Here is a 23,101-nt window from a genome sequence, read left to right as displayed (position 1 = left end):
GTCCATATTTGCGCGAGTTGGTTTTCCTGCGGAAATCCAATCAGATCAGGGCACAGTGTTTACTAGCGCTTTGACGACAACTTTTCTCGAAAGGTGTGGGGTAAAGCTGCTACACAGCTCAGTGTACCACCCACAGTCGAATTCCGTTGAGAAGCTCCACTCCGTCATGAAGCGCGTGTTGAGAGCGTTGTGTTTTGAACATCGAACTGACTGGGAGCTGTGTCTGCCTGGGGTGATGTTTGCTTTAAGGACCGCGCCGCATGCGGCTACGGGGTTTTCGCCAGCTGAACTGGTGTACGGTCGCTCGCTTCGATCTCCGCTTCGCATGCTTCGAGAATCATGGGAAGGTAGGGGCGACGACCCAGTCGTGGTGGAGTACGTACTTAAGCTCCTCGAACGCTTAAGAAGGGCACAGGAGTTGTCAGGTGAAGCAATGACAAAGGCCCAGCAGAGGGCCAAGGTTTATTATGATCGGACAGCCAGGGCCCGTCGTTTTGAGGTTGGCGATGAGGTCATGATATTGCGCACATCGCTAAACAACAAACTAGACGTGCAGTGGGAGGGCCCAGCACGAATTGTTCAGAAACTGTCGGACGTTAACTACGTGGTAAGTCTGCCAGGAAAGCGGAAAGCACAGCAAGTTTACCACTGTAATCTGCTCAAACCTTATAGACAAAGGGAAGCAGTGGTGTGCATGATGGTAAACGTTCCTGAAGAGCTTCCGGTCGAGCTTCCAGGACTAGGCTCAGTGACGAACAGGGAAGACACCGGTCAAGTCATTAGTGACCTTATCAGTAAAGCACCGCTGTCGCCCGAGCAGAAAACCGAACTACACCAGCTATTACAAGAGTTTCAAGGTCTGTTCTCTGAGAGGCCTGGTAGGACTTCTGTACTTACTCATGATATAGAACTTACCTCCACAGAGCCAGTACGATCCAAGGCGTATCGGGTGTCACCCCGCCAGAGCGATATTATGGAGGCTGAGATAAAGAAAATGCTACAGCTCGGTGTTATTGAGGCAGGTGAGAGTGATTATACCTCCCCTTTGATTTTAGTTGAGGTACCGGGCAAGGAACCTCGTCCTTGCGTCGACTACCGCAGGCTTAATTCCATCACTAAGGATCAAATTTATCCGATCCCTAACATCGAGGAGCGCCTTGAGAAAGTTAGTAGCGCTCAGTTTATTTCCACCCTAGATCTTGTCAGGGGTTATTGGCAGGTTCCACTTACAGAAGAGGCTAGTAGGTATGCGGCGTTCATTTCACCAATGGGAACATTCCGTCCTAAAGTGTTGAGTTTTGGTTTGAAGAACGCGCCATACTGTTTTTCAAGCCTCATGGATAAAGTGTTGCGGGGACAGCAAGAATTCGCTTTACCGTATCTAGACGACGTAGCGATATTCTCCGCATCCTGGTCTGAGCATATGGCACACTTGCGGGCAGTGCTAACCCGCCTGCGCGAAGCAGGCTTGACAGTCAAGGCTCCTAAGTGCCAGTTAGCACAGGCCGAGGTTGTCTACCTCGGTCACGTGATTGGTCAGGGTCGTCGCCGCCCCTCTGAAATAAAAGTGGCCGCTGTGCGAGACTTTCCGCAACCGCGCACGAAGACCGATATTCGGTCGTTCTTAGGTGTCGCCGGCTACTATCAGAGGTACATCCCTAGGTACTCTGATATCGCGGCTCCCCTGACGGATGCTCTAAGAAAGACAGAGCCTCAAACAGTCGTCTGGGACGAGACCAAGGAAAGAGCTTTTAGCGCCCTAAAGAGTGCCCTAACAAGCCAGCCTGTGCTACGATCGCCAGACTATACAAAAGGGTTCATTGTTCAGTGCGATGCTAGTGAGCGAGGCATGGGCGTTGTACTGTGCCAACGGGAAAATGGAGAAGTAGAACACCCCGTCCTGTATGCTAGTCGTAAGCTGACCAGTCGTGAGCAGGCGTATAGCGCCACCGAGAAAGAGTGTGCGTGTCTCGTGTGGGCCGTTCAGAAATTGTCATGCTATCTAGCCGGCTCGAGGTTTATCATTGAGACGGATCACTGCCCTCTCCAATGGCTGCAGACCATCTCTCCCAAAAATGGCCGCCTCCTGCGCTGGAGCCTCGCTTTACAACAATATTCCTTTGAGGTGCGTTACAAAAAGGGGAGTCTCAACGGTAACGCCGATGGCTTAAGTCGAAGCCCCTAACGTAGGAATCAGCCTCAAAAATTGTTTGTTACTGATGTTTTTCTTCCTGAGGCAGGATTTTTTTTTAACATATTGCTTTTGTTTAGTGTTTCAAAGTGATGATATGCTTTCTAGTGCAATTTTTCAATTTGTGGACGCGTTCTGAGTGATGCTAGACTACTGTAAGGAACTAGGCAGTGGTATAAAAAGGGGAAAGAGCCTGGCAGGGCTTAGTGAGGGTTGTGCCGTGCTTGCTGACTGAGCGGTTGAGTTTCAGCGTAGTTCTAACGCTTGCCGGGAACGAGAACAAAAATGTGAACTCTCCCGAAGTCACTTTGCAGTGTCCCGTGCGAACCTGAACGAGAGAACGAGGCCTTCTCTGTGCGCTGCGCTCAAGAAACGTCGAGGGACGCCCGACTTCGGTTATGAGCATCATCGAGCGACATCCCTCCGGACAGCGGATGCAGTCCCCTGTCCATCGGGATCTCCTTCCCCCGGCGGGGCGGTCTGTTGCGTTTCGCCTGCGACACGTGGTTTTGCCGGCGCGACTGCGGCGGGGCGGCAGACATGTTGGCCCGATCGTCGTCGCCGCAAACACTCACCGCCAGGTGTTTCCAGGCGCGACTGCGGCGATGCGACCGCCTAGGGATCATCCTCGCATTCCAGTCATTGTGCCCGAAACAGGCGATGCCAAAGCAGGGATCTCATTCCAGTTATTGTGCCCGAAACAGGCGATGCCAAAGCAGGGATCTCGTTCCAGTCATTATGCCCGGAACAGGCGATGCCAAAGCAGGGACCATCCTCTCATTACAGTCATTGTGTCCGACCGGCAGCGCCACGACAGGGTGCTACGAGATCGTGCTCGACATGGTGCTACGGCATCGCTACGACAGTGTGCGTCACCATTAGCCCATTGTACATTCACGTGCTCGTCTTTTGAGGGGTTCCTTCTTGCCCTCAACTGCGAGAGTATAAAAACAGCTGCCCCCGGACGCCAAAAGGAGGGCTCCGATTTCTTCTGCTGAGTGAAGTGCTCTCCCGTCTCTCTACTACGGTCAAACCTGACCGCCAACTCTTTGCGATGTTAAAATAAACAAGTTGTTTCGTTGTTACCAGTCGACTCATGCTTTGCCGGGACCTTCGGATGCTTCCAGTTGTACCCCAGGCCGCCAGGCCAACGCTACCCTTGGGGCTTGCGACCCAGGTACAACCACGGGCGTCAGCGCCGAGTTCCCAACAGATCGTACCAGCGGTCCGATCCCAAACAACGCACGCACGCACGCACGCACGCACGCACGCACGCGCACGCGCACACACACACACACACACACACACACACACACACACACACACACACACACACACACACACACACACACACACACACACACACACACACACACACACACACACACACACACACACTCACTCACTCACTCACTCACTCACTCACTCACTCACTCACTCACTCACTCACTCACTCACTCACTCACACACTCTCTCTCTCTCAACGATTTTCACACAATTTAGTGCTTATGTTGTCCCCAACCAATATTTGCCATCTCGTGTGTCTTTCGTGTCTTTACGCTGCGCGCCCTGTACTTGCAGGTCATTGTAGTCGCGAACGGCATGCGCGTTATCAGCGTGACCCAGCATTCTTGACATGAAAGTAGCGAGCGCAGCGTTTTCAAGCATGGAAGCGCAAGCAAGCAAGACAGATGAAGATTATCGTTGTGGGGAACAGTTACGCCGTAGGGTATAGACATTTTTTAGAGTGTAATCGTCATCTGTCTTGCGTGCTCTTCTTTTCATTAGCGCTTCGTGCCCGTTACTTTGTAAGGAACGCTATGTCACGCCGGTACGTGACCTGAAAGTACGGAGAGCGTAACGTTAAATAAAGGAAGTCCGTGCGGGATAGATGCATGACGATAATATTTTCTTGAGAAAGCCCCCTATGGGGACAAATCTTTCTTAGAGTGCATAGTTTGTTGGAAAGAAGGGCAGACGTTATTCCCGAACGGTCACCGTTGACGGAAAGCTTGTTAAACAAGAATTTCAGGTCTACGAAATTCGGGTCCTCCCCGGAAGCGGTAAAGAGCGGAACGCCCGCATAAACACTCTTCCTCGGCGACTCGTCATACAGCAGCCGTACACTGGTGTAGTAGTACATGCCGAGTAAAGGAAAAGCCCTTCCGCGTGACTTGCTTGTAGAACAGCCGCGGAACAAGCATCCGTATTCACTTATTTCCGCCCTCGCCTGTACTGTCATCTCTTTGAGGTTGTTTAAAGTAAATAATCTATACAACCTCCGGTGCACTAGCTAAGTGCGTACTCTTTCTTCTGACTGAGTCCCGTCAAAACTGCCTTCAAGAGAAAATAGATAGATAGATAGATAGATAGATAGATAGATAGATAGATAGATAGATAGATAGATAGATAGATAGATAGATAGATAGATAGATAGATAGATAGATAGATAGATAGATAGATAGATAGATAGATAGATAGATAGATAGATAGATAGATGCGTACTCTTTCTTCTGGCTGAGTCCCGTCAAGACTGCCTTCAAGAGAAAATAGATAGATAGATAGATAGATAGATAGATAGATAGATAGATAGATAGATAGAGAGAGAGAGAGAGAGAGAGAGAGAGAGAGAGAGAGAGAGAGAGAGTTGCGTACTTCACCGAGAAACTGTAGAAGTTGGCCTGGCTGACTGCCGAGCCAGATGGGTGTTCAAGCGCAAAGATCAATTCACATCTCTGCCTTGACGGAGCCATCTAAGGACGCAGTGGCAGTTCTGCGCTGTATACTTGCCACTATAGAAGGCTATCAAGTGTCGATGTGTAAACAGAACGCGCTGCCACGAAAGGCTGCGAGGAGCAGTACGTGTGCTCGACGTGTTCGCGCCGCAATATAGGAAACATAGCATACGATGGATAGACGCAAGCGCGAAACTTGGTGTTACGCACTTCCGGCAGAGAGTAAGCTTCCGTTTCGCGTCTGCGTGAAACAGCTTACCGGAACGCTAGCTGTCTATACACATGAAACACACACAAACAGACACGTATACATACACGTGGCAACGTCGACAGCCGTGTGCGCGCGTCATCCACATTGCCGCTGCAAATGGAGCGGAACGCGTGCGAACATTGAGCTAAAGCTGTCTGTTGACACTGAAAAAAAAAAGAACAAGTTCCACATATTAAGTATCTTGTGGGGAGCGCGTTCAAATACAGCGCTCAATCTTGTCGTAATGAATATGCGCTTTCGAAGAACGCGGCTACGTCAAACGCAACGAGCTGTTTGCAAAAGTTGATTGCGAGCTTTTCTGGCTTTCCTGCCGAGACCGTTCGGGCAACGGAAGCACTCCCGTTTGCGCTTTGAGGCATGTGTGCGTGAAGTTTGAAGTAATGGCCGTGCCGCGTGTTTGCAGATCTGGGCGAGGAAGCGCTGTGGACCTCGTCGGCCGCTTCGGCCGCTCCCGAAGGCCACGGGCGCCACTTCGACGCCTATTGGAGCGAGTGCGACCACTTCCGCATCGACGACGATGAGGAAGAGGACGACCGCGCGACCCACCAGAATCCAGGTACACTTTCGAAACTGCGCGTTTGGAACTGTTTGACGGATGGAATCACATAATAAGTGGACGGTGCGAAGAAGAAAAAGAAGGGAATACAAGGAAAGAGGGGTGTAATGCACACAAATGAAACACATGAACCAGCTAGCCCAGACCATTGTTTTAACAGAGTCAAATGTGGTTGCTGGATGTCCGGTAAGCAGATGGCTTCCACAGTGTGCTCACTTTGACTGTTAATGTGGGAGGAAAGAGCGGAGGTTCATGGCGCGGGTACCCGGCGAGGGTGAATAATTAGGGTGGTGGGATAGTGGAAGACAAAAAAAAAAAAAAAGCGAAGGGAGGTTGAGTTGACGCTGTTCTCAACTTCATTCCTTTACGTCCGCACGAAGGTAAACCGAGATGTAGAAACAAAGGAGGCCGCACGACGCAGAATATGTAACCACAAAGACGGGAGTGGTTTAGGATTCTGAGTCCTCGTTCACATAGGTCTGGTTCATTGTGCACAGGAAATAGCATCAAAACGTATCAAGACAGGTCGTGTGTCAAGACAAGTATCAAGTAGCGTCAAGACATTGTCGTGGTGGGTATCTCATCCATTAGCCGCGCTGTGTCCTTATTGTTCTGTCATTTCTACCACCTCTCCGGTTTTCCCAAAACGGTGCTGCCAACCGGAGATGTTCTCTGGTTAAAAACTCTCTGGCTTTCCGTTCCCGCTCGCCCTCTCTCTACCGCTCCGTTCTTTCTTTCTCTTTCCGTGTTCTCCTTTCCCTCTCATACTTCTACGGTGTGGATCCGCCTGCCGTCAGACTCGCAACATTTCGTCACCAATTTATGAAACGCGGTGACTGGTTAGCTTCGTACACTTATAAACGGCCGCCAGTGCTTGTGTGTACTTCGCGTTCTCAGTTTCAAGCACAAAGACAATCTGTGTCCAACGCATTCAGGAAACCAGACAATCGTCTTCTGGGCGAACAGACAATGCTAGAACGCCGTCCCCACCGATCACCTGCTCAGAACGTAATGAAGGCACTTTTGTACTTTCTGAGAACGTCTGGCTTGTGCGAGCGCCTTTCACTCACTAGTGCCGTCCTTGCACGTCTCTCTACACTCTTAAACAAACGTACACACTTTGGTGTGTATATTTTCCACACAAGAATAATCGTCATCTGTCTTGCCTGCGTTTCCTTTCTTGAAAACGCTGTGCTCGCTACTTTGCTGTCCAGAATGCTCTGTCATTCTGATAGCGCGTATGCCGTTCGTGACTTGTAAGTACCGGGCTCCCAGCGTTAAAGAAAGAAAATGCGAGCAAGACAGGTGACAATTATCGTTGTGTGGCGAGATACGGGTGTAATTTTGCTTAAGAGTGTACCGCTATCTCTCGCTCTCCCTACCTTCTATTCCCCTTCTCCCTTCCCCCAGCGCATGGTAGCCAAACGTATCATGACAGGTCGTGTATCAAGTAGTGTCAAGACATTGTCGTGGTTGGTAGCTCACCCACCACGACAATGCCACGACACAAACACCACACATCCCTGCCTTCGTTATATATATATATATATATATATATATATATATATATATATATATATATATATATATATATATATATATATATATATATATATATATATATATATATATATATATAAATATATCGCTCTCTCGCGCGCGCGTTCGTATCGTCGTTTACTCTTTTTCACCCTTTATCGGGCAGGGGCAGCACAATAGGGCTATGGCCAGGCTTGCATCCCTTGTTCTTTCTTTCGTTCTCCCTTTCCTTGTTTTTTTTTTTAGCCCGCTTACCACTCCCATAGTGCAGTATAGTTAACCTTGTGCAACCTGGTTGACCTTCCGGCCTCTCCTGTTCTATATCTGTCTCACGCCTCCACCTTTTATTAAAGTCAGCACACTGTCCCTACCTCTCTTTTCTCATCGCAGAGGAGCAGGATGCTGACTGGCTCCGAGAGGTGGGACTCGACTTTGTGCTCGACGACGTCCTCGGTGAGTATCTTCCCTCGGTCGTCCGTAGATTCTGAACCTTCTTGCTCGTTCGTGCTGAGAAAATGTGTAGTGAAGTATGGTCTGGAGTGAAAGAGCGTCATCACTGGTAGCAGAGAGGTGACGCCATCACTGATCGCAGATAGGTATTTTGTCACGAAATGTCTCGGGAAAGCAGAGGCTGTGCTCCAATTCTGGGTGATGGACGTAGTGTAGACGACTACCTTGCCTCTTTTGCTTGGCTGATATTATTCGCAAGCCATTTCCGGGTCATGCACTGCGTCTGATATGTGTTCGCGGCTATATTTTTTGTTGTTGTTGTTAGCTCAGTATTCCCTTTGTTTGCAATACTGATTTGTCACAGCCACTGAGAAATAATTGTTTCGGTTAGTTATTTCTCTCTTCTTCATTTTTTATCACCCTCTTCTGGGGTTTCGATGTAGCAGGCTGTCTTCCGTAGACCGCTAAAAATATCCGCATTGGCGTAGCAGCCACAAGAACGAGCCTTTCGATCAGCGTGCGGCGCCAAGTCGCCCAGAACTGAGCCGCTTCCTCAAAAAACTTGCAGGGTCGAGCGGCGGCCAGCATTCCCAACAGCACAACAACGATGGAGGCGCACCACCACCCCCGCCCGCGGCTCGGTCCTACGTGCGCACGCTCAGCCGCGAGCAGGCAGCGGCCGTCCAGAGGCGGCTGGACACGGTCACGCTGCGCCGGCGCAAGCACCACGCGCCCAGACAGGACGTACGGAACGTGTTCGATCCAGCCGCCCACCAGGTGCGCGCCCCCCGCCGTAGCACGGTCTGCTGTGTTGTCCTTCTACGCTAACAGCGCGAATGAACGGCAGGCCGTACGCCTTCCGGGGCCGTGCATCTACAGTGCCGAGCCCTTGACCAGATTTCACTCGCTCAAGCCCGGCCATTAGCAGGGGTGGTGTTCGATCTCTTTTTAACGTAACGCTGGACTGGGCTGGGCTTTTGGATGCCGGCAGAATGTATTTCAGGTCAAGTACTTTTGTATACCTATCCTTGCCGCCCGCCATTATTCACAGTTTTTTTTTTGTCGCGTTAGCGTTACCTGCCCACATGCGGCATGTGTTGGCTCACGTGCGGGGCGCATAGAGTGATGTCTTATGATGTCTTGTCCTTCACGGCACATATTCGGGGACGTCGGAATTTACTGGGCGACTGGATGGCAGGTTGGTGATCGGGAACAGTTGTGTGCCCGCCACTGAAATGTATACCTGGACACATACACGTATGCATCACGAATGCTGTTATACGTATACGCCACTTTTGGAAGGGACCATTTTTGGAATGCCGGCCTCATCAGCTGTCGCTGCAGAAGCTGACAGAGGCATTGTTCAAGGGCAGCAGACTTGAACAAACGGCCCTAGCGCTGACGTGTGCTACCTATAGTGCCAACCTTTGTGACTGCGTGTATGTATGAGCGGTGTGCGTATCTTCCTTGCCTTACTATATAGTGGATATAGCGAACCAGATTTTCGGTTCTCGTTAACCTCCAGGCCTTTCTCCTTTCTTTCGTCTTTCTTTCTCTCGGGCAGAAATGTATGATTCTTTAATAAAACGCTTTCTTCGTAAATGCCAGTAATGCGGCTTACGAGGCGACTATACTATTGTTCGCGGACCGCAGCATGCTGGCGACGCCGCGGACGGACGCCGTGGCGAGATGCGCCTGCCCTCCGCCGCGCCAGTCGGCGGTCGTGCTGCCCAGGGCCCGCTGTGGAAGAACCACTGGAACCAGTACGACGCCATCGCCACGCCCGACGTCAAAGGTAAAAAGAAAGGACGGAAGCAGTAATCGACCGCCACGATGATTGAGGGTGTTTAATTCCGTGGGCGGAGCCACTTCGTCGTTTAAACCGCGACCGCACTGTTGACGTGCGCGCGCATCTCTCCCTGCGCAGGCGTGGCCGTGCTCGGATTCAAGATGAAAGGCACGCTGCGAGGGGCGCCGACGGAAGCGGCGTCCTTGACGCCTCCCGAGGAGGACGACGAGGACGAGTCACCGGTCGCGGTCCAGCCCGGGGTCGACTGGACTTTGGTACGGGCAGTGGGCGCTGGCTCGCGAAACTGCGCTGCTTATAGCACGTCCGTCTTGGGTTATGTGCAGCTTGAGAGTCGGTTCTCACCGGTCAACTTTGGTCGGGAACGCGAAGCAATATCCGACTGAAGTATAGCAAGATCGTCTGAGGCATATATTACTTAAAAAAAAAAAGAAGGAGAGTGGTTAAATAAAAGGGTGGCAAACAAATTGACTATACATAGAGAAATAAAGGGGAGGGACAGAGCTCCAGAAAATCACAAGAGGGCTGCTGCTGCAATTCTTTAATTGAGTACTGTGGAAGAAGTGTGGATTCCTGGCCCGGTTGGTGACAATTCAGACTATCTGTGACGCAGCGGGGGAACATCGCGTTTCGCCTGTAGCTCCGGCACATTCACTAACCAAACTAAATAATGTCATTTCAATGCGACAGGGACAAGCGGCAAAAAAAAAAAAAAAAGATGCGTATTTCGCGATGCCCCGCATTTGTCGCTTTTTGGTCTCGGTCCCGCAGCTGTGTGTGTGTGCCTCGATATCACGTGACCCAGCGGCCTAAATAAAGCGCCGAGAGTGACTGCTGTCGTACTTGCCGGTCCGAATTGACAGCGAGAGCTTCCGCCGCCGCCTCGGTCGTGATAGATAGTTTGTGTTTTTTTTTTCTCGCATGTACTTTGGCTGAATGCGTCTCGCACACTTTCCACGCGAGAAGTACGTACGAAGTTGAGTTCGTACGCGCGTTAAACATGCCGACGAACGCCATGTTGTGCGTCGATCAGGCTCGCATGTCGAAAACGGCGAAACCCGCCGTGGTGGCGTCTCAATTTTGGCCATTTCGACATCGACAATATCCTCTCTCACCCTTTCGGAAGTTTATTGGCTGTGTTTGCACGATTTTTGCATTGTATAAAATCAAACGACATTGAATTTCTTGTTCTGCTAATGTATAGTTTGTGGCAAAAAAATAATAATTAATTATTGAAATTATATCGGAGCATGTAAAAGAGTATTTGATTTCTACTCCGTGGTGGTAGCCCAGTGGCTTATGGCGTTGCGCTGCTAGACCCTAGGTTGCGGGATCAAGTCCCGGTCGCGGCTGCTGCGTTTCGATGAGAGTAAAACGAAAAAAAAAAAAAAAACGACCGTGCACTGTGCATTGGGTGCATGTTAAAGAACCCCCAGGTGGTCAAAGTTAGCCCGCAGTCCCCAACTACGGCGTGCCTCATAATCATATCGTAATTTTGGCACGAAAAGCCTCAGAATTTAAATTAGTATTATTTTTTTTAACGTGGTGGAAGGCTTTCGCTTCCTCGTCCGCGCTTTTTACCAATTCGAATGCACCGAATTGAATAGCTCTAGCGTAGTCTTGAGGTAGCACGTCGAGACTTGCTTTCTCGTGCATAACCTAGCCAAAGCGTTGAACCTGCTGACTTCTTCAGAGCACCGATAGACGTTGCAGCTCTTTCTATGAGTAGTTACGTTAAATTTTGTCTCTTTCTGTCTCCCTCACAGCAACCCGGCTTCAGCGACTCGTTCAGCCTGGACAGCCAAGACCAGGAGCTTCCTGTAAGTCGTCCGGCGTTTTTTCTTCTGTGTGGCTTTCAACCAGGTTGCGTACTCAGCGCGACTTCCTTGACGTTTAGAGAATGCATGACGCAAGACCGCGCGCGCTCTCATCGTCGGCGGCCTTAAGTCGATAGCGCCCGATGCGACAGCGCCGTTTTCTCGCCCTCTACCCTGCGTCTTCCCTGTAGGCGTCGTGGTCGTTGTTTTGCCATCGCCGGGCTGTTGGATACGCGCCGCGAAAGACTATAGAGAGGACCGCATACATCTGCGATCTGTTCAGTATCCTAAGGCGCTTACTGGCCCTTGTAGAATCGACAACCACGCAGTGTGGTTCCGAACAGGAATGTGAAAGCAAAACAGTGGCCGCGCAAGACAACGGGTCGCGCTCGTACGACTGCTACGCCACTATACACGCCGCGCGTGCATTGCACCTAATCGAACTGATCGTTCACGAATGACGTATACCCTCACTAAAACTAGACTCTTCAGAACGTTATGTCGCGATGTGTCGCATAGTCTCTCCAAGCTCTTTCCGTGGTGGCCCCGTACAACGTGTTTGTAAATGTCACCTGTAGGTCTCATGCTTTCTGATCGCCTGGCAGCTTCCGAAAAGCCTTTTTTTCTTTTTTTAAAGAAGAGCAGGCCTTTGTGGTCTCGTACCGGGTAACCGTATTGTACGGAGGCCTGTTCAGTAAACAAAATTAAAAGCTGGCTTGGAATCTTGTTCAGCAAAATGAAAAAGAAAGAAAATGGCAAATGTTTGCCGGCTAAGTGAGTTTGGACCGGAGGCCACCGACGGAGCTTCCCTGGGCGCGCGAGAGGAAAGACGAACGACGTGTTTGGTGTGGTCAATGAATTATTTGCTTTATTAAAACGAAGACATTCGGACAGGAACGCGGAGAAGACGTCGGTTCGGACGGGGACAACAAATGCGGTGTGAGTCCATGGTAGGCTGTCAGGTACGAGCACACGTACGGTATATACAACAAAACACGCAGAAACGTTGACTGGTCAGACATTTGGTGGTCGTAGCGCTCTTCGTAGGGAGCGGGGGGAACTGAAGTGCACTTGACTTTTGTTGCCGTCGGGTGGGCGTGTAGCGCCACCCCCGGTGGCCCTCTCACCACCAGCCGTGACCGCCCTGAAGACCAGCGTGCCAGCCGTGGTCATAGTGGGGCTCGTAGTGCGCGTGGTGACTGTAAAAGACGAGAGTCGTTTTGAGTGTGACGGTCTGAATGACTATTACATGTATGTGTAACACGCACCGTTACCTGCGAGCTATAGGCCGCAAAGCAGTGGGCCGAAGCGCGCGTTCGTCGGGCCAAAGCGGTGACTCACCATGGCTGAGTCATCGTCGTCGTCGAACTTACGAAACGTTTAAAGACTCATTGCGTTATGTTACAAAAGTGGGGAGTAAAGGCGTTAGTGAAACGCTGTGCTCACCTATATATGGTCGCACGGACTAAAAGAATACTTATGTTGAAACCTTGAATTTCTCTGAGGTGTTTCTGCTTCCGTGCTTTTGATTGTCATTTTTTGGGGGTTTAGGCGTGCCACAAGGTCGGAAGTTGACTTTCGCGCGTTTATATCACAAATGAAAGTGCATTGTGCTTTAGCGTAGCAGGCTACGATGCGACTTCATTTCTCTTGCGGCGTGGTTGTTGCCGCTGGTGTTGAAGTATCGTGTTGTTTGCTCTGTTCATCTTGCTGCACACGGCGTGTTATTGCGAATGGTGATCTGTAAATCACCGCTGTTGCAGCGCCGCGAAGTGGTGCATCTACACCATACATTATACGGTACACGTAGATTGAAGTATGATCTCACAGCCACGCGCCTCTTCGCCTGTGCCCGTATTTATCTTATGTCATTGCATTAAGCACACTCTAATCGAGGAACTGGTACTGTGTTTTTGCAGTGCGTTTTTTTTTTTCGCTCAAACGAGCTCTCGAACATGTGTGACTGATAAGTTCCATTTGCGCGCGCGGCGGCTGATCTTGTTGCGCAACAGGATAGATCGATTTACCTTGGGTTTGAGGGAGTGGTTGGAAGCGCGTGGTTTCCTGTTACTCCATTGAATAGTTGTCCAAAACACAAAAATGAGAGGGTGTTGCATATCTATAGGTCGGTCTTGAATACCTTCTTCTCTCGCGTTGCGTTATTTTCATTTGACGCTTATACCTTCTAAGTTTGTTCTTTAACCTTTCCTCGTGAATTCAACTTCCTGTCCTATAGGCACACGCTGAGTCGATCGCCCGCGAATCGTACGCGCACGCTCCCTTGTATCGGACGCTTTCCTCGGCAAGTCGCGCACTGGAAGGTTTCCCGTTCTAATGGTCCGAGATTGTGTGCCCGGTTATCAACCCGCGATGCTTTTCTGGCCAGCATGCAATCGCGATAACGTGAAGCCGGCTCGCGCCTTCTTACTCGCGTGGCATATTATCTCTTGCCTTTCCTACTAAGTCCCGGCGTTGGCTTTGTACATTTTCATCTGCAAACACTCGGCGCCATCTCCGACGAACCGCTTGTTCCTGCTATTACGTGATGCAAGACGTTGCTAAAAAAGTTTTATCTCTAGGCTTCTCGTGGTCGACCTTGTGTCGGTGAGAACGACCCGTTCTCGTGAACCATGCACCGGGGAAGTAAGGCGTGCGCGAGTCCCTTTCTGATAAGAAAAAGCTTTCACCATAGGGGGGCAACCTGAAACGAGGTTCTGACTTCCCGAGGTCAACTTCAATCTCGCAAAGTATAAAGTGCCGTTGAGGTGGGTTTGGCAGCTGCGAGGCATTTTCTGTGATTGACGTCAATAATTCCCAGCTTAACGTTATGTGCGAGTTTGAGGTGGAGGTCGAAAGTCGAGTTTTGAGGGGAAACTTTCTTCGCGGCTCACTTCTTTATGTCATGGTTTCAAGCCATCCGTGTGCTGGATTCTAACCCGTGTTACCATGTCAACGAAGGTTTCACCGTGGTAAATAGGTAAACGCGTTGTGATATGGGTACGCGACCTCAAATTCATGAACTAGTTTGAGGGCTCGACCTCAGTAATGAATACCAGGTGAGGTTGAGGGGGGCATAGCTTGCAAGTGACGAAATTTAAGGTGAGGTCTACCGAAAAAGCTCCTCCAGCTCATGGGATTAGGTTTAGTTTAAGTCAGATCGCCAAATCTAATCGGAGGTTGAGGTGAGGCCAAGCCTCGTGCGGTCGTTCGCCCATGCACCCTTGCTTTCAACCACCGCTGGAAGCTGCGATTCCGGGCGCGCCTACTATGGGAATCAGTTTGTATAGTGGGGAAGAGTCACAGAAGACATGAAGAGGCGCCGCTTCAGTTACCGTTACGGTTTCCGGGAAAGTAGCGAAACCGACCGGGAGGCAGTTTGCGCGGATGACGGTTACCTTGCGTGTTCGCGTCGCGCGTGCACGAGGTAATTTATTCGCGCGCTCTCGCTCGTGCTGTGATTTATCGGGTCGCGGATGCCGGCCGCTGTCCAACGCGCGTGAGCCCCACGCCACCCTTGTGGCGCACCCAACATTCGGCGCGCCTTTCGCGCTGATGGCTGACGCCGCCAGAACAGCTGCGGGCGCCGTTGTATACGGCAAATGGGCGACGAAACCTGACAACCACACGTCCTTCTTCGCGCCCTACGCCCGGCCCAAGCACGATGAAGTGTTTTCGGGTGGGACTCCTTGAGGATTTACCCTGCCGCACGCCATTTCTGCCATCTTGTCGAGGAAAGGCCGTTAGCTCTAAATTATTTTATTTCTGTACTGAATGTAGCAAGACCACTCACTCATAATTCGCGTACGTTCTATCCTGTCTTATCATAGTCACGTGCTTTTCGTCGCCGTAGTCGTGCACCAACTATAGGCGATAATAATAATAATAAAAAACAAAACACTCTTGTTTGGGTATTTCACGCGAACCACTTGTTCACAGTCAATGCTTTCTCTTAGCCCTTATCCCTTGGCTGTCCTTTTTTTTTCGTAGACGAGTTACTGTCTTAGCGATTGGTGGCACCTCCTCCGTTTACGACATGGTTGGAAGCAGTTTGATGGGACGGTTTCGCTTACCCAATCGGGATCGGGATTGGGACAATCCTTGGCGCCAGGGCGGCACCGATGAGCGCGTACTTGGCCACCTTCTTGAGCTTGCTGGCCTGCGCCTCTTGCGTCACGAAGGCCGCCACGAGGGCCAGGCAGAGAAGGGTGAGTGCGACTCGGCGGCTGTACATCTTGAGCAGGGCTGGCTGATGCGGCTGCTGCGAGGACGAGGAACACATAGTAGAAATATATTCAAGGGGGATGATGGATAACACATTCCGAAAGTCCATTTTGAAATATCTTTCCTTGGCTTCATTGCCTGTTGGCTTTAAATACGGTCGGGATTTTGCTGTATCTGCACGAAACGGCCTGCATGCTTATTTTTAATTTCATTCTGAACTTATACCGTGTGGCAAACCAAGCGTACTAAAAACTAATAAGACTGATCAATGTAGTCGTTAGTTTTTTAATTGCACTTTAGTGCCATGGACACGTTAACCTCGTGGCGGAGTTGAATCTTTTGTGCGCTGTGTCGCAGTCGCGCTTAGTTATCCGGGGAAAACCTTTGCCGAATATATCTGCGCTGTTACAGTTGTTAACTTACTAATGCATGGAAGGCTGTTTCTGCGAGCAACTGAACGTTATTAAAAATAAAATGATTAGAGATACTATATACGAACAGGTGCTGGGCAACAACTCAGGTAGGAGCTAAGATGATTTCAGGCGGTCAACGTGCGCATCTTTCGCGTTTCCTATTGCCCTGCGCTCCAGCTTCTGTACCTTTGCCAAGATTGGAATGAAAGGACGGCAAACGTCCTTCACTCCCCTGTGTTGACAGATCTGCGATTCAAGACCTGCGCTGCACACCCTGTCATGTCGCAAGCGCCGGTCGTTCGTCCTCTGATCTCAATAGCGTAGACTTGTCGAACTCTGCAACACTCTTAGCGTTCCGTACACGCAGTAAAGGGAGTGCTGGCGACTCCTTTTGTGGTAGCACCTTCCCCACTAACACCCGCTCCGCATTTGACCCCATCTTCGATGGTTCATGCTTACTTCCCGATCGAGCACGTCGACTCTGCGTGCTTGTCCGCAAACGGAGCGAACGTACTCCGTCGGGGACTGCGAGAACTCTCGAAAATGGGGAGTCAAGCTTGGGTACGCGACTCCCGCAATAGGAGTCACGAGCACTCCCTTTGTTTTCAGAGAATATCCAATAGGCGCCGATCGGACGTCGCGTAGATTTAACCACCAGGTCGATGAATAATCCCAGGCCTTTCGGCGCCGATCGCGTCGGGTTCCGGTTCTCTCGGGGCTCGGTGCAGAGCGCGAACCCCGCTCCAACTCACCAGTGGCGGGAGAAGTTGGTGCCTGTTGCTTGGTTGTCGCCGAAGTGGCTGTGCGTGTGTGCCATGCTGCGGACGCTCGTGCCCCTTTTATAGCCGGGACCCCGCGGACTACGGCCGAGGTAGGCGGACCGGGGGGGGGGGGCTCGGAGAGGAGGCGCTGGACCCAGCGTTGCGGAACCGATGCGCGAGCGCGCGCCCACACACCCGGTACCGGCGCTTTTTTCGATCGCTCATGTTAATCAGTTTCCAACCTACATTTCTCTTTCGGCAGCAGCACAGCCGCATGTGTCGTCGTCCGTGTGAGGGGGGGGGGGAGGGGCGGGTAGTCCCGAAAACGACGCGCCGAAGACAGGAAGAAGATTTTTCCGAGCGACCCTTTAACGAGGAAAGCGCGCCGCCGCGGCCTTCCCAACCGTGACGAGCGCGCGCGCGGCTTGCAAAGCGCGCACGTAGACGACGACGCGGGGCAGTTCCTCGTGGCACGCCTATTCTGCGGGACCCGGTTACAAGACGGCTGTTATGCGGGATTCGCATCCGTCGCAGCTGGTCGGCATTCTGTTGAACGCGACCGGAGGTCTGGAAGGTTCGTCGAGTCTTGCGCGAGTAATTTCGTTGTAGTTTTTCCTCGAGTGTAAGCGGACGCGCACTCATGGATATGTGTGTGTCCCAGCGACGACGATGGATATGTGTGTGCTCCAGTGGACGGGACGCGAAAGAACTCGCTACTGTGTCTTGGCATAGCGTCGCAGCTTTACCGTTTGCCACTATGTATACCGTTGACGTGGACACTCGTGGCAGCGCAAAAGACAAGAATGCCAACGAAGGCAAACACACATAGGCGCGCTGCGTGGTTTCTCTGTCTAAGCCTGTGTCCTTGTCTTCTGATCTGCGAGAACCTAGTCCCAGTTCCAGGTTAGCGTACTTCTACCGCCTGCCAGTCTTCGCACGTGCTAGCTTATCCACGTTGCGAATGTAGTTGGTGCGACTTGGCTAGCACGTGCAGAGCTGGCACGGGTACGATGTTGTAGCGGCATAACGGTATAGAGGGGTATAGAGCTATATGCTAAAATAATGTGTCAAGCGCGCCTCCCGTCTTCGTGTGTTCTTATTCTGTTCTGGTGTTTAGCCCAGAAACTTCAGAAAACAACAACTACAACAACAACAGACGGCAGAGGAAACGCACACGGGCGATACTTTCAATAATGGCTTCTTAGAAGCCGGGTCACGGGGTTTATCAAGGACATAATGAAGCATGCGTAAACCATGATCCAGCGAGGAATGACACTTCTTTCCTCGATAAGAATATCGACGGAGTAATAATGCAAGCTTGGCCAAACTTATCTATTTTGGCGGTTTCAATAACCGGATCTCGTCATTTCGTCTTTATACCTTCGTGCAACAAGCATTCATGAAAAAGAGGCGATCAACCACACACTCATTCATAGTCGTTCCTCGCTGGCTCATAGTTTGTGCATGCTAGATTTTGTCTTTGGTATATAAACCTCGTGATCCGGCTCCCTATAAACCATCGTTCAACTATTGTTCATATATATATATATATATCCGGATAATTGCGACCAGTCTCATCGTAATGCGCGGCTGGGAAAAAATTCTGAAGGATATCGGGAACTTCAACAAGGAGAAATTGCCTCATGATTACATGACAGGGTTGCAGCGTCACGGATCGCTTCTGCACGTTTGTGAAAAATCTCTCAGTAGTGTTGCGGCTTCATCTACCAGGATCTTTATGATTGATTTTTGGATGTATCAGTTCGTTATCAATAGTTAGGAGCTTAATGTTGAAAAACGCCCGTCTAAACTAATAGTGCATAACTACAACACGTAAAGGAAGGAAAAAAATCACGCGAACTTAGCACTTTTCCTCAGTACACATATACAGGCAATGTCCGTCACTTTGATGTGCGTGCAGTGGATCTGTATTCGAATAGGTTAGTTCGCAAATGGCCGCACTTGAGTAACAGATAGCCCATTCGTTTCGTCGGTTCGCTGAACGAACTGGTGGTGTCAGATTTGCGTCATACTTCTTAAGAAGACTCGAGTCTCACTGAGCGTCGGCGCCGTTCAGGGAAGTTTGCAACTAGTACGCCCGGCACACGCATCGTGAACTTCTCGTGGCAAACCGAAAAAAGAAAAAGACAGGACAAATGCCGTGCGGATAGGACTGTAGCGCTTACGAACAATAGGTAACATTTAGGTATCCGAGTGTGGCTCAGCTAACCCCAGCTGTGCGCTGGTGTTCGATCACGCAAGAGCCGCACGACGAACACGAGTTGCTCTGTGACAGCACTGTGTTTGCGCAGTCCATTCGCGGCATTGGAAAGGAGTATACAGCTCGCTCGCTCGGAAGTCATCGTCGCGCGACGCACAGAAGACGACGATGACAGAGGACGACCCGGCCTAAGTTGGTTCCTTCTCCGTGCCGCCCTATCATATTCGTATCCTCCGTAGTGCAGTCCGTGTGTGCCATAGTTGCTTGAGGATATTTATCGTCATCCTACCAGCACATGACCGGGGTAGTTGGAGAAGTATGGGAGAGGCCTTTGCCCTGCAGTGGGCGTAACCAGGCTGATGATGATGATGATTCATTATCATCATCTGCTGTAATAATTTACTGATCTGGTAAAACACATCTGGTAACACAACAGACGACTAATGGCAAGGACGGATACTTTCCTTGCGCCATATATTTTTTAAAAGTACGTTTAAGCGGCGTGCAATACATAAAAAAAGCAAAAGTAAAACATAAAAAAATAAAAGTAGCAGGTGAAATTACCAACAGCACACTTTGCTCGTGTTTCCCCTGGCTGTGGTGTATTAAGAGTGACGTATTTTACCAATTTAGGGGAGGGGTGGACGACACTGCGTTGTGTGGGGTGCTTGTACGTTTGCATGAGAGAGAGAGAGAGAGAGAGAGAGAGAGAGAGAGAGAGAGAGAGAGAGAGAGAGAGAGAGAGAGAGAGAGAGAGAGCTCTTTATTAGAAAAACAGAGAATTTTGCCGGCGCGTATATAACCGCTGGCATGCTATATACTCTGTATAGGGATGGGGAATGGGATTAAAAGATTCCAGAAGAGAGTGGGAGAAAAAAAGGAGAAAAAATAAATATGAAATGTCCGAGTGGACCTGATACTAATATTTACAGGTGACATGGCGGGTAAATTTAGGCTTAGGTTATGAAGGATGCAATTTTTAAAGCTTTCCGATGGGACCAATTTCTGATAGGTATTTGAACAATAAACCCAGAACCCATCGCTGTTTTGAAAGGCCGGGCATTGGACCTAAGTTGCTCGGTAACGTTAACGGTTCGTGGCAAATCATGTCCATTTGTTGCTCAAAAAATTGTCTCTCGTCGCGGTACGCTGGTGTTTGGTGTTTTTACGAGAGCATGTATTTTACCTGATGATGGCAAGCCGTTATATGGTGTGCGCCCATATACTACGCTATACACTGATACACGCTGGTCCATAAGCACGGGAATAATTAGTTCCATTCGCTCCACTAATTGAATGAATGAATTGATGTAACTCAGTAATACTTGCTGCTGGTCTAGTCGTTTCAAACTGTATTACGGACCATAAGATCTATGGCCACTTAACGCAGGTCGACATAAAAATAAGGAGAGGAATCGCTCGCCTTGTCCCCTCCCCCCTTACTTTTATGTCGATTTGTGCTAAGTGACCATACTTCTTATGATCCGTAATACATGAATGACTGAACTGCGGTTAGGAAAGGCACAGAATTTACAGTGTAACAGAAACTGGAGACATGCAGACTTGGTGCTCGCCTTACTCCCCGCTTCATATGACCGAGGTCATGGTTGAGGCAACGCGTCAGTAATAAAGCACGCTTGCAAAACACATACGAAGACCCGTGTTCGAAACTATACGCCGTGACTGCCAGTCCGTCGGATCCCGTGTTCAAAAGACACCTCACAAAATTTGCATTAAAAAACTAAGCCCAGAATATATCGGTTAAGTTGAATCAACGCCATGCGCGCGCCAGCGCAAGTATTGTAGCACGCAAAGCAGGACGTCTGATATGAGGGAAAGGCCAAAATTAAAGAACCGGCGCAGTAACACACATATATATCGACATAGCCACCAGTCTCAAAAAAAAGAAAGAAGATTACATCGGTAGATGAACATCGATATTAACTTGCCAGCTCAATCCAGCAGTCTGCCCTTACGTAAGAAACGAATAATCCTCCGCAGCTTCCCGAACGGGCGCGCGGTGTCGCTTTTCCTGCCACACCTAACTGCCCGGCTTTTTGCCCGTGAACCATAGCGAATGAGTGACGTAACGCCTCTATACTTCCGCACCTAGTGTTCTGTGCGACCAAAACGGGCGCGCAAACGTTCTTTCCTATAATGTCTTTCTTCTTATTTTTTTTTTTTTGCGGACATAAAAAAGCATCCGCACACAAGTGCTCCTTCTTCATACACTCTGAAAGCTTTCGGTAAACACAGCGCGTATTCTCGCCACGCATGGTGGCTCAAAACGTGTCGGAAACGCTTGCAGGAAAAGGAAGACGCGCGAGATGCCGACGGTCAGCGCGAACGACACACACATACGTCACGGTGCGACGCAAATTGCGGGTCATTCGAGGAACTTTCCTTTTTTTTTCTCCTCTCGAGACGCCGTGAACGGTTTTCCCTTTCTTTTCTTTTTCCTCGCTCCTAAGAGTGAAGCTGCATAGCGCAGCAGTTGTCTTTCGTCGACGTATATATATATACCGCGTTTTGAGTGACGTGCAATCACGATCGACGTAATGTGAATTACTAAATCAATCGCGGCGTAGAATTTAGTACAAAAGAGTACTCGACGGAACTCTGGCGAATGATGTGTACAGTACGTGGATTTGCTGAGAGCCTCGTCCTTCTGGCTTTAAGCGGCTTCGTGACATTGCAAATGGATGATGTTCAACAAAATATGGCGTTACAAATGCAACAATTGGCAGTGATTACGCATGTTCGCAGGAAATTATCGCATTCGTGCGTTTAGAAATAAATACGCGACGCAGTCCTCGAACAGTGGCTCGCGGCGAAGTGCTGAAAAAAAAAAAGAAAAAGAATATGTTCGCTCTCCGTGGGCATAAGCTCTTTTCCGAGATCGCGTCGGGCGTCGACAAGAGAGAGTTGGTCCACAAAGCATAGAACGCACAGTTAGACGTGGAACGTGGGATGAAAAGTCTTCTATTTCTAGACGGTAAAAATATAAACCCGAAATGGATTTTCTCTTTTTTTTAAAGACCCAAGTTTACTGCCCCCCTCCCCTGCTCTGTACGTTGTTTCTACGTGGATCGTCGATCGCTCTTTTGCTTTCTTTGCGGACGGCAACGTACGCGGCCAATGTCGTTGTGGCTTCGTGCGATCACGTACCCGTGCTTGTTTGTGTGTTTACGCGTCCACGCGTGTGCGTGTGCGCACGTTATTTCGTACGTACAGGCCGTGCGAGTCCCCACATTCGACGCGGTATAGACGGACACGGAATCGCACTCAGTGTCGCGCGTAGTTAACCCTATATGTGATCAATACCGTTCAGGTGGTTCGTCCATGTATAGTGAGCCAGCCATTCGTGGCTATCTCCCTATACGGTTCCACAGCTTGCCTATAAAGGCGAACTGTTGGCTCACATCACAATCCGCCCGAACGAATGCAGCAGCGGGAGGAGTTTAGTCTAAAGGAAGTGGATATGTGAAGTATTCTGTTTTTTTGTTGTCGCCGCCTTGCATATTATTTATGTTTTGTTTTATGCTTTTCCGTCGGTAATTGTTTAATTCAAGTATGTAGAACGTCGCTTGTAAGAGTGTCATTTGAAATATAGTTTTCATCACCTTTGGGTGGCGTTGTACTTGACGACACTTTTGGTTAAGGACGTTTACGCTGCCATTGCAATCGCAGTATTAATGTAATAACAATGCAGTGAAGCTCAAAGAGCGGCGCAGCAACCTAGAGCATGCTTCGAGCTTTTGACAATTGCTCTGCACTCTTGTTGAGGCTATGCTAATTTATCGAGAAGCGGCGCGCTAAACATCTGTCCATGTGTAATTATTTGTGCTCTCCGCTATGACGTTGGTGCCGAGTCCGTAAAAACGTATGTTTCCTATTTTGTTACATTTCCATCACCTGGCACTGTTCCGTCTTTTCTTAACTTCACATAAATATGTTCTTTTCACTCGCTCTTCAGTAACGTATACGTGCTTCTTAATAAACGCGCTGTTCCCGTTTGTAGCCGGCATGGTTGTGTCGGCGCGTTCCATTAGAGAACAAAGGAGCAGGAAAAGATGAAACAGCAGGATTGTGGCGTGCGCTCCCACATTCCTTACCACT

General features: G+C 49.8%; 2 protein-coding genes across 2 annotated transcripts in view; one reads left to right on the top strand and one right to left on the bottom strand.

Moving 5' to 3' along the window:
- The window catches only part of LOC142585487 (rho GTPase-activating protein 18-like), a 236,760-nt gene that overhangs the window by 20,844 nt on the left and 192,815 nt on the right, over positions 1-23,101 (top strand). Inside the window, exons 2-7 of the mRNA XM_075696279.1 lie at positions 5,601-5,753; positions 7,683-7,745; positions 8,311-8,519; positions 9,396-9,537; positions 9,670-9,806; positions 11,316-11,369. Coding sequence (XP_075552394.1) covers positions 5,601-5,753; positions 7,683-7,745; positions 8,311-8,519; positions 9,396-9,537; positions 9,670-9,806; positions 11,316-11,369 — 758 coding nt within the window. The remainder of the gene's footprint in view (positions 1-5,600; positions 5,754-7,682; positions 7,746-8,310; positions 8,520-9,395; positions 9,538-9,669; positions 9,807-11,315; positions 11,370-23,101) is intronic.
- LOC142584402 (uncharacterized) lies at positions 12,217-16,820 on the bottom strand. Its single transcript, XM_075694547.1, has 3 exons — positions 16,753-16,820; positions 15,437-15,624; positions 12,217-12,565 (listed from the first exon to the last, which is right to left on the bottom strand). Exons 2-3 carry the CDS (start codon positions 15,595-15,597, stop codon positions 12,490-12,492), a joined length of 237 nt encoding a protein of 78 aa, XP_075550662.1. The 5' UTR covers positions 15,598-15,624; positions 16,753-16,820; the 3' UTR covers positions 12,217-12,489.

The sequence above is a fragment of the Dermacentor variabilis genome, chromosome 6 (assembly GCF_050947875.1).
Source record: "Dermacentor variabilis isolate Ectoservices chromosome 6, ASM5094787v1, whole genome shotgun sequence".
Taxonomy (NCBI): Eukaryota; Metazoa; Arthropoda; class Arachnida; order Ixodida; family Ixodidae; genus Dermacentor; species Dermacentor variabilis.
The sequence above is the reverse complement of the archived record's forward strand: the minus strand, read 5'-3'. Positions and strand labels throughout refer to the sequence as shown.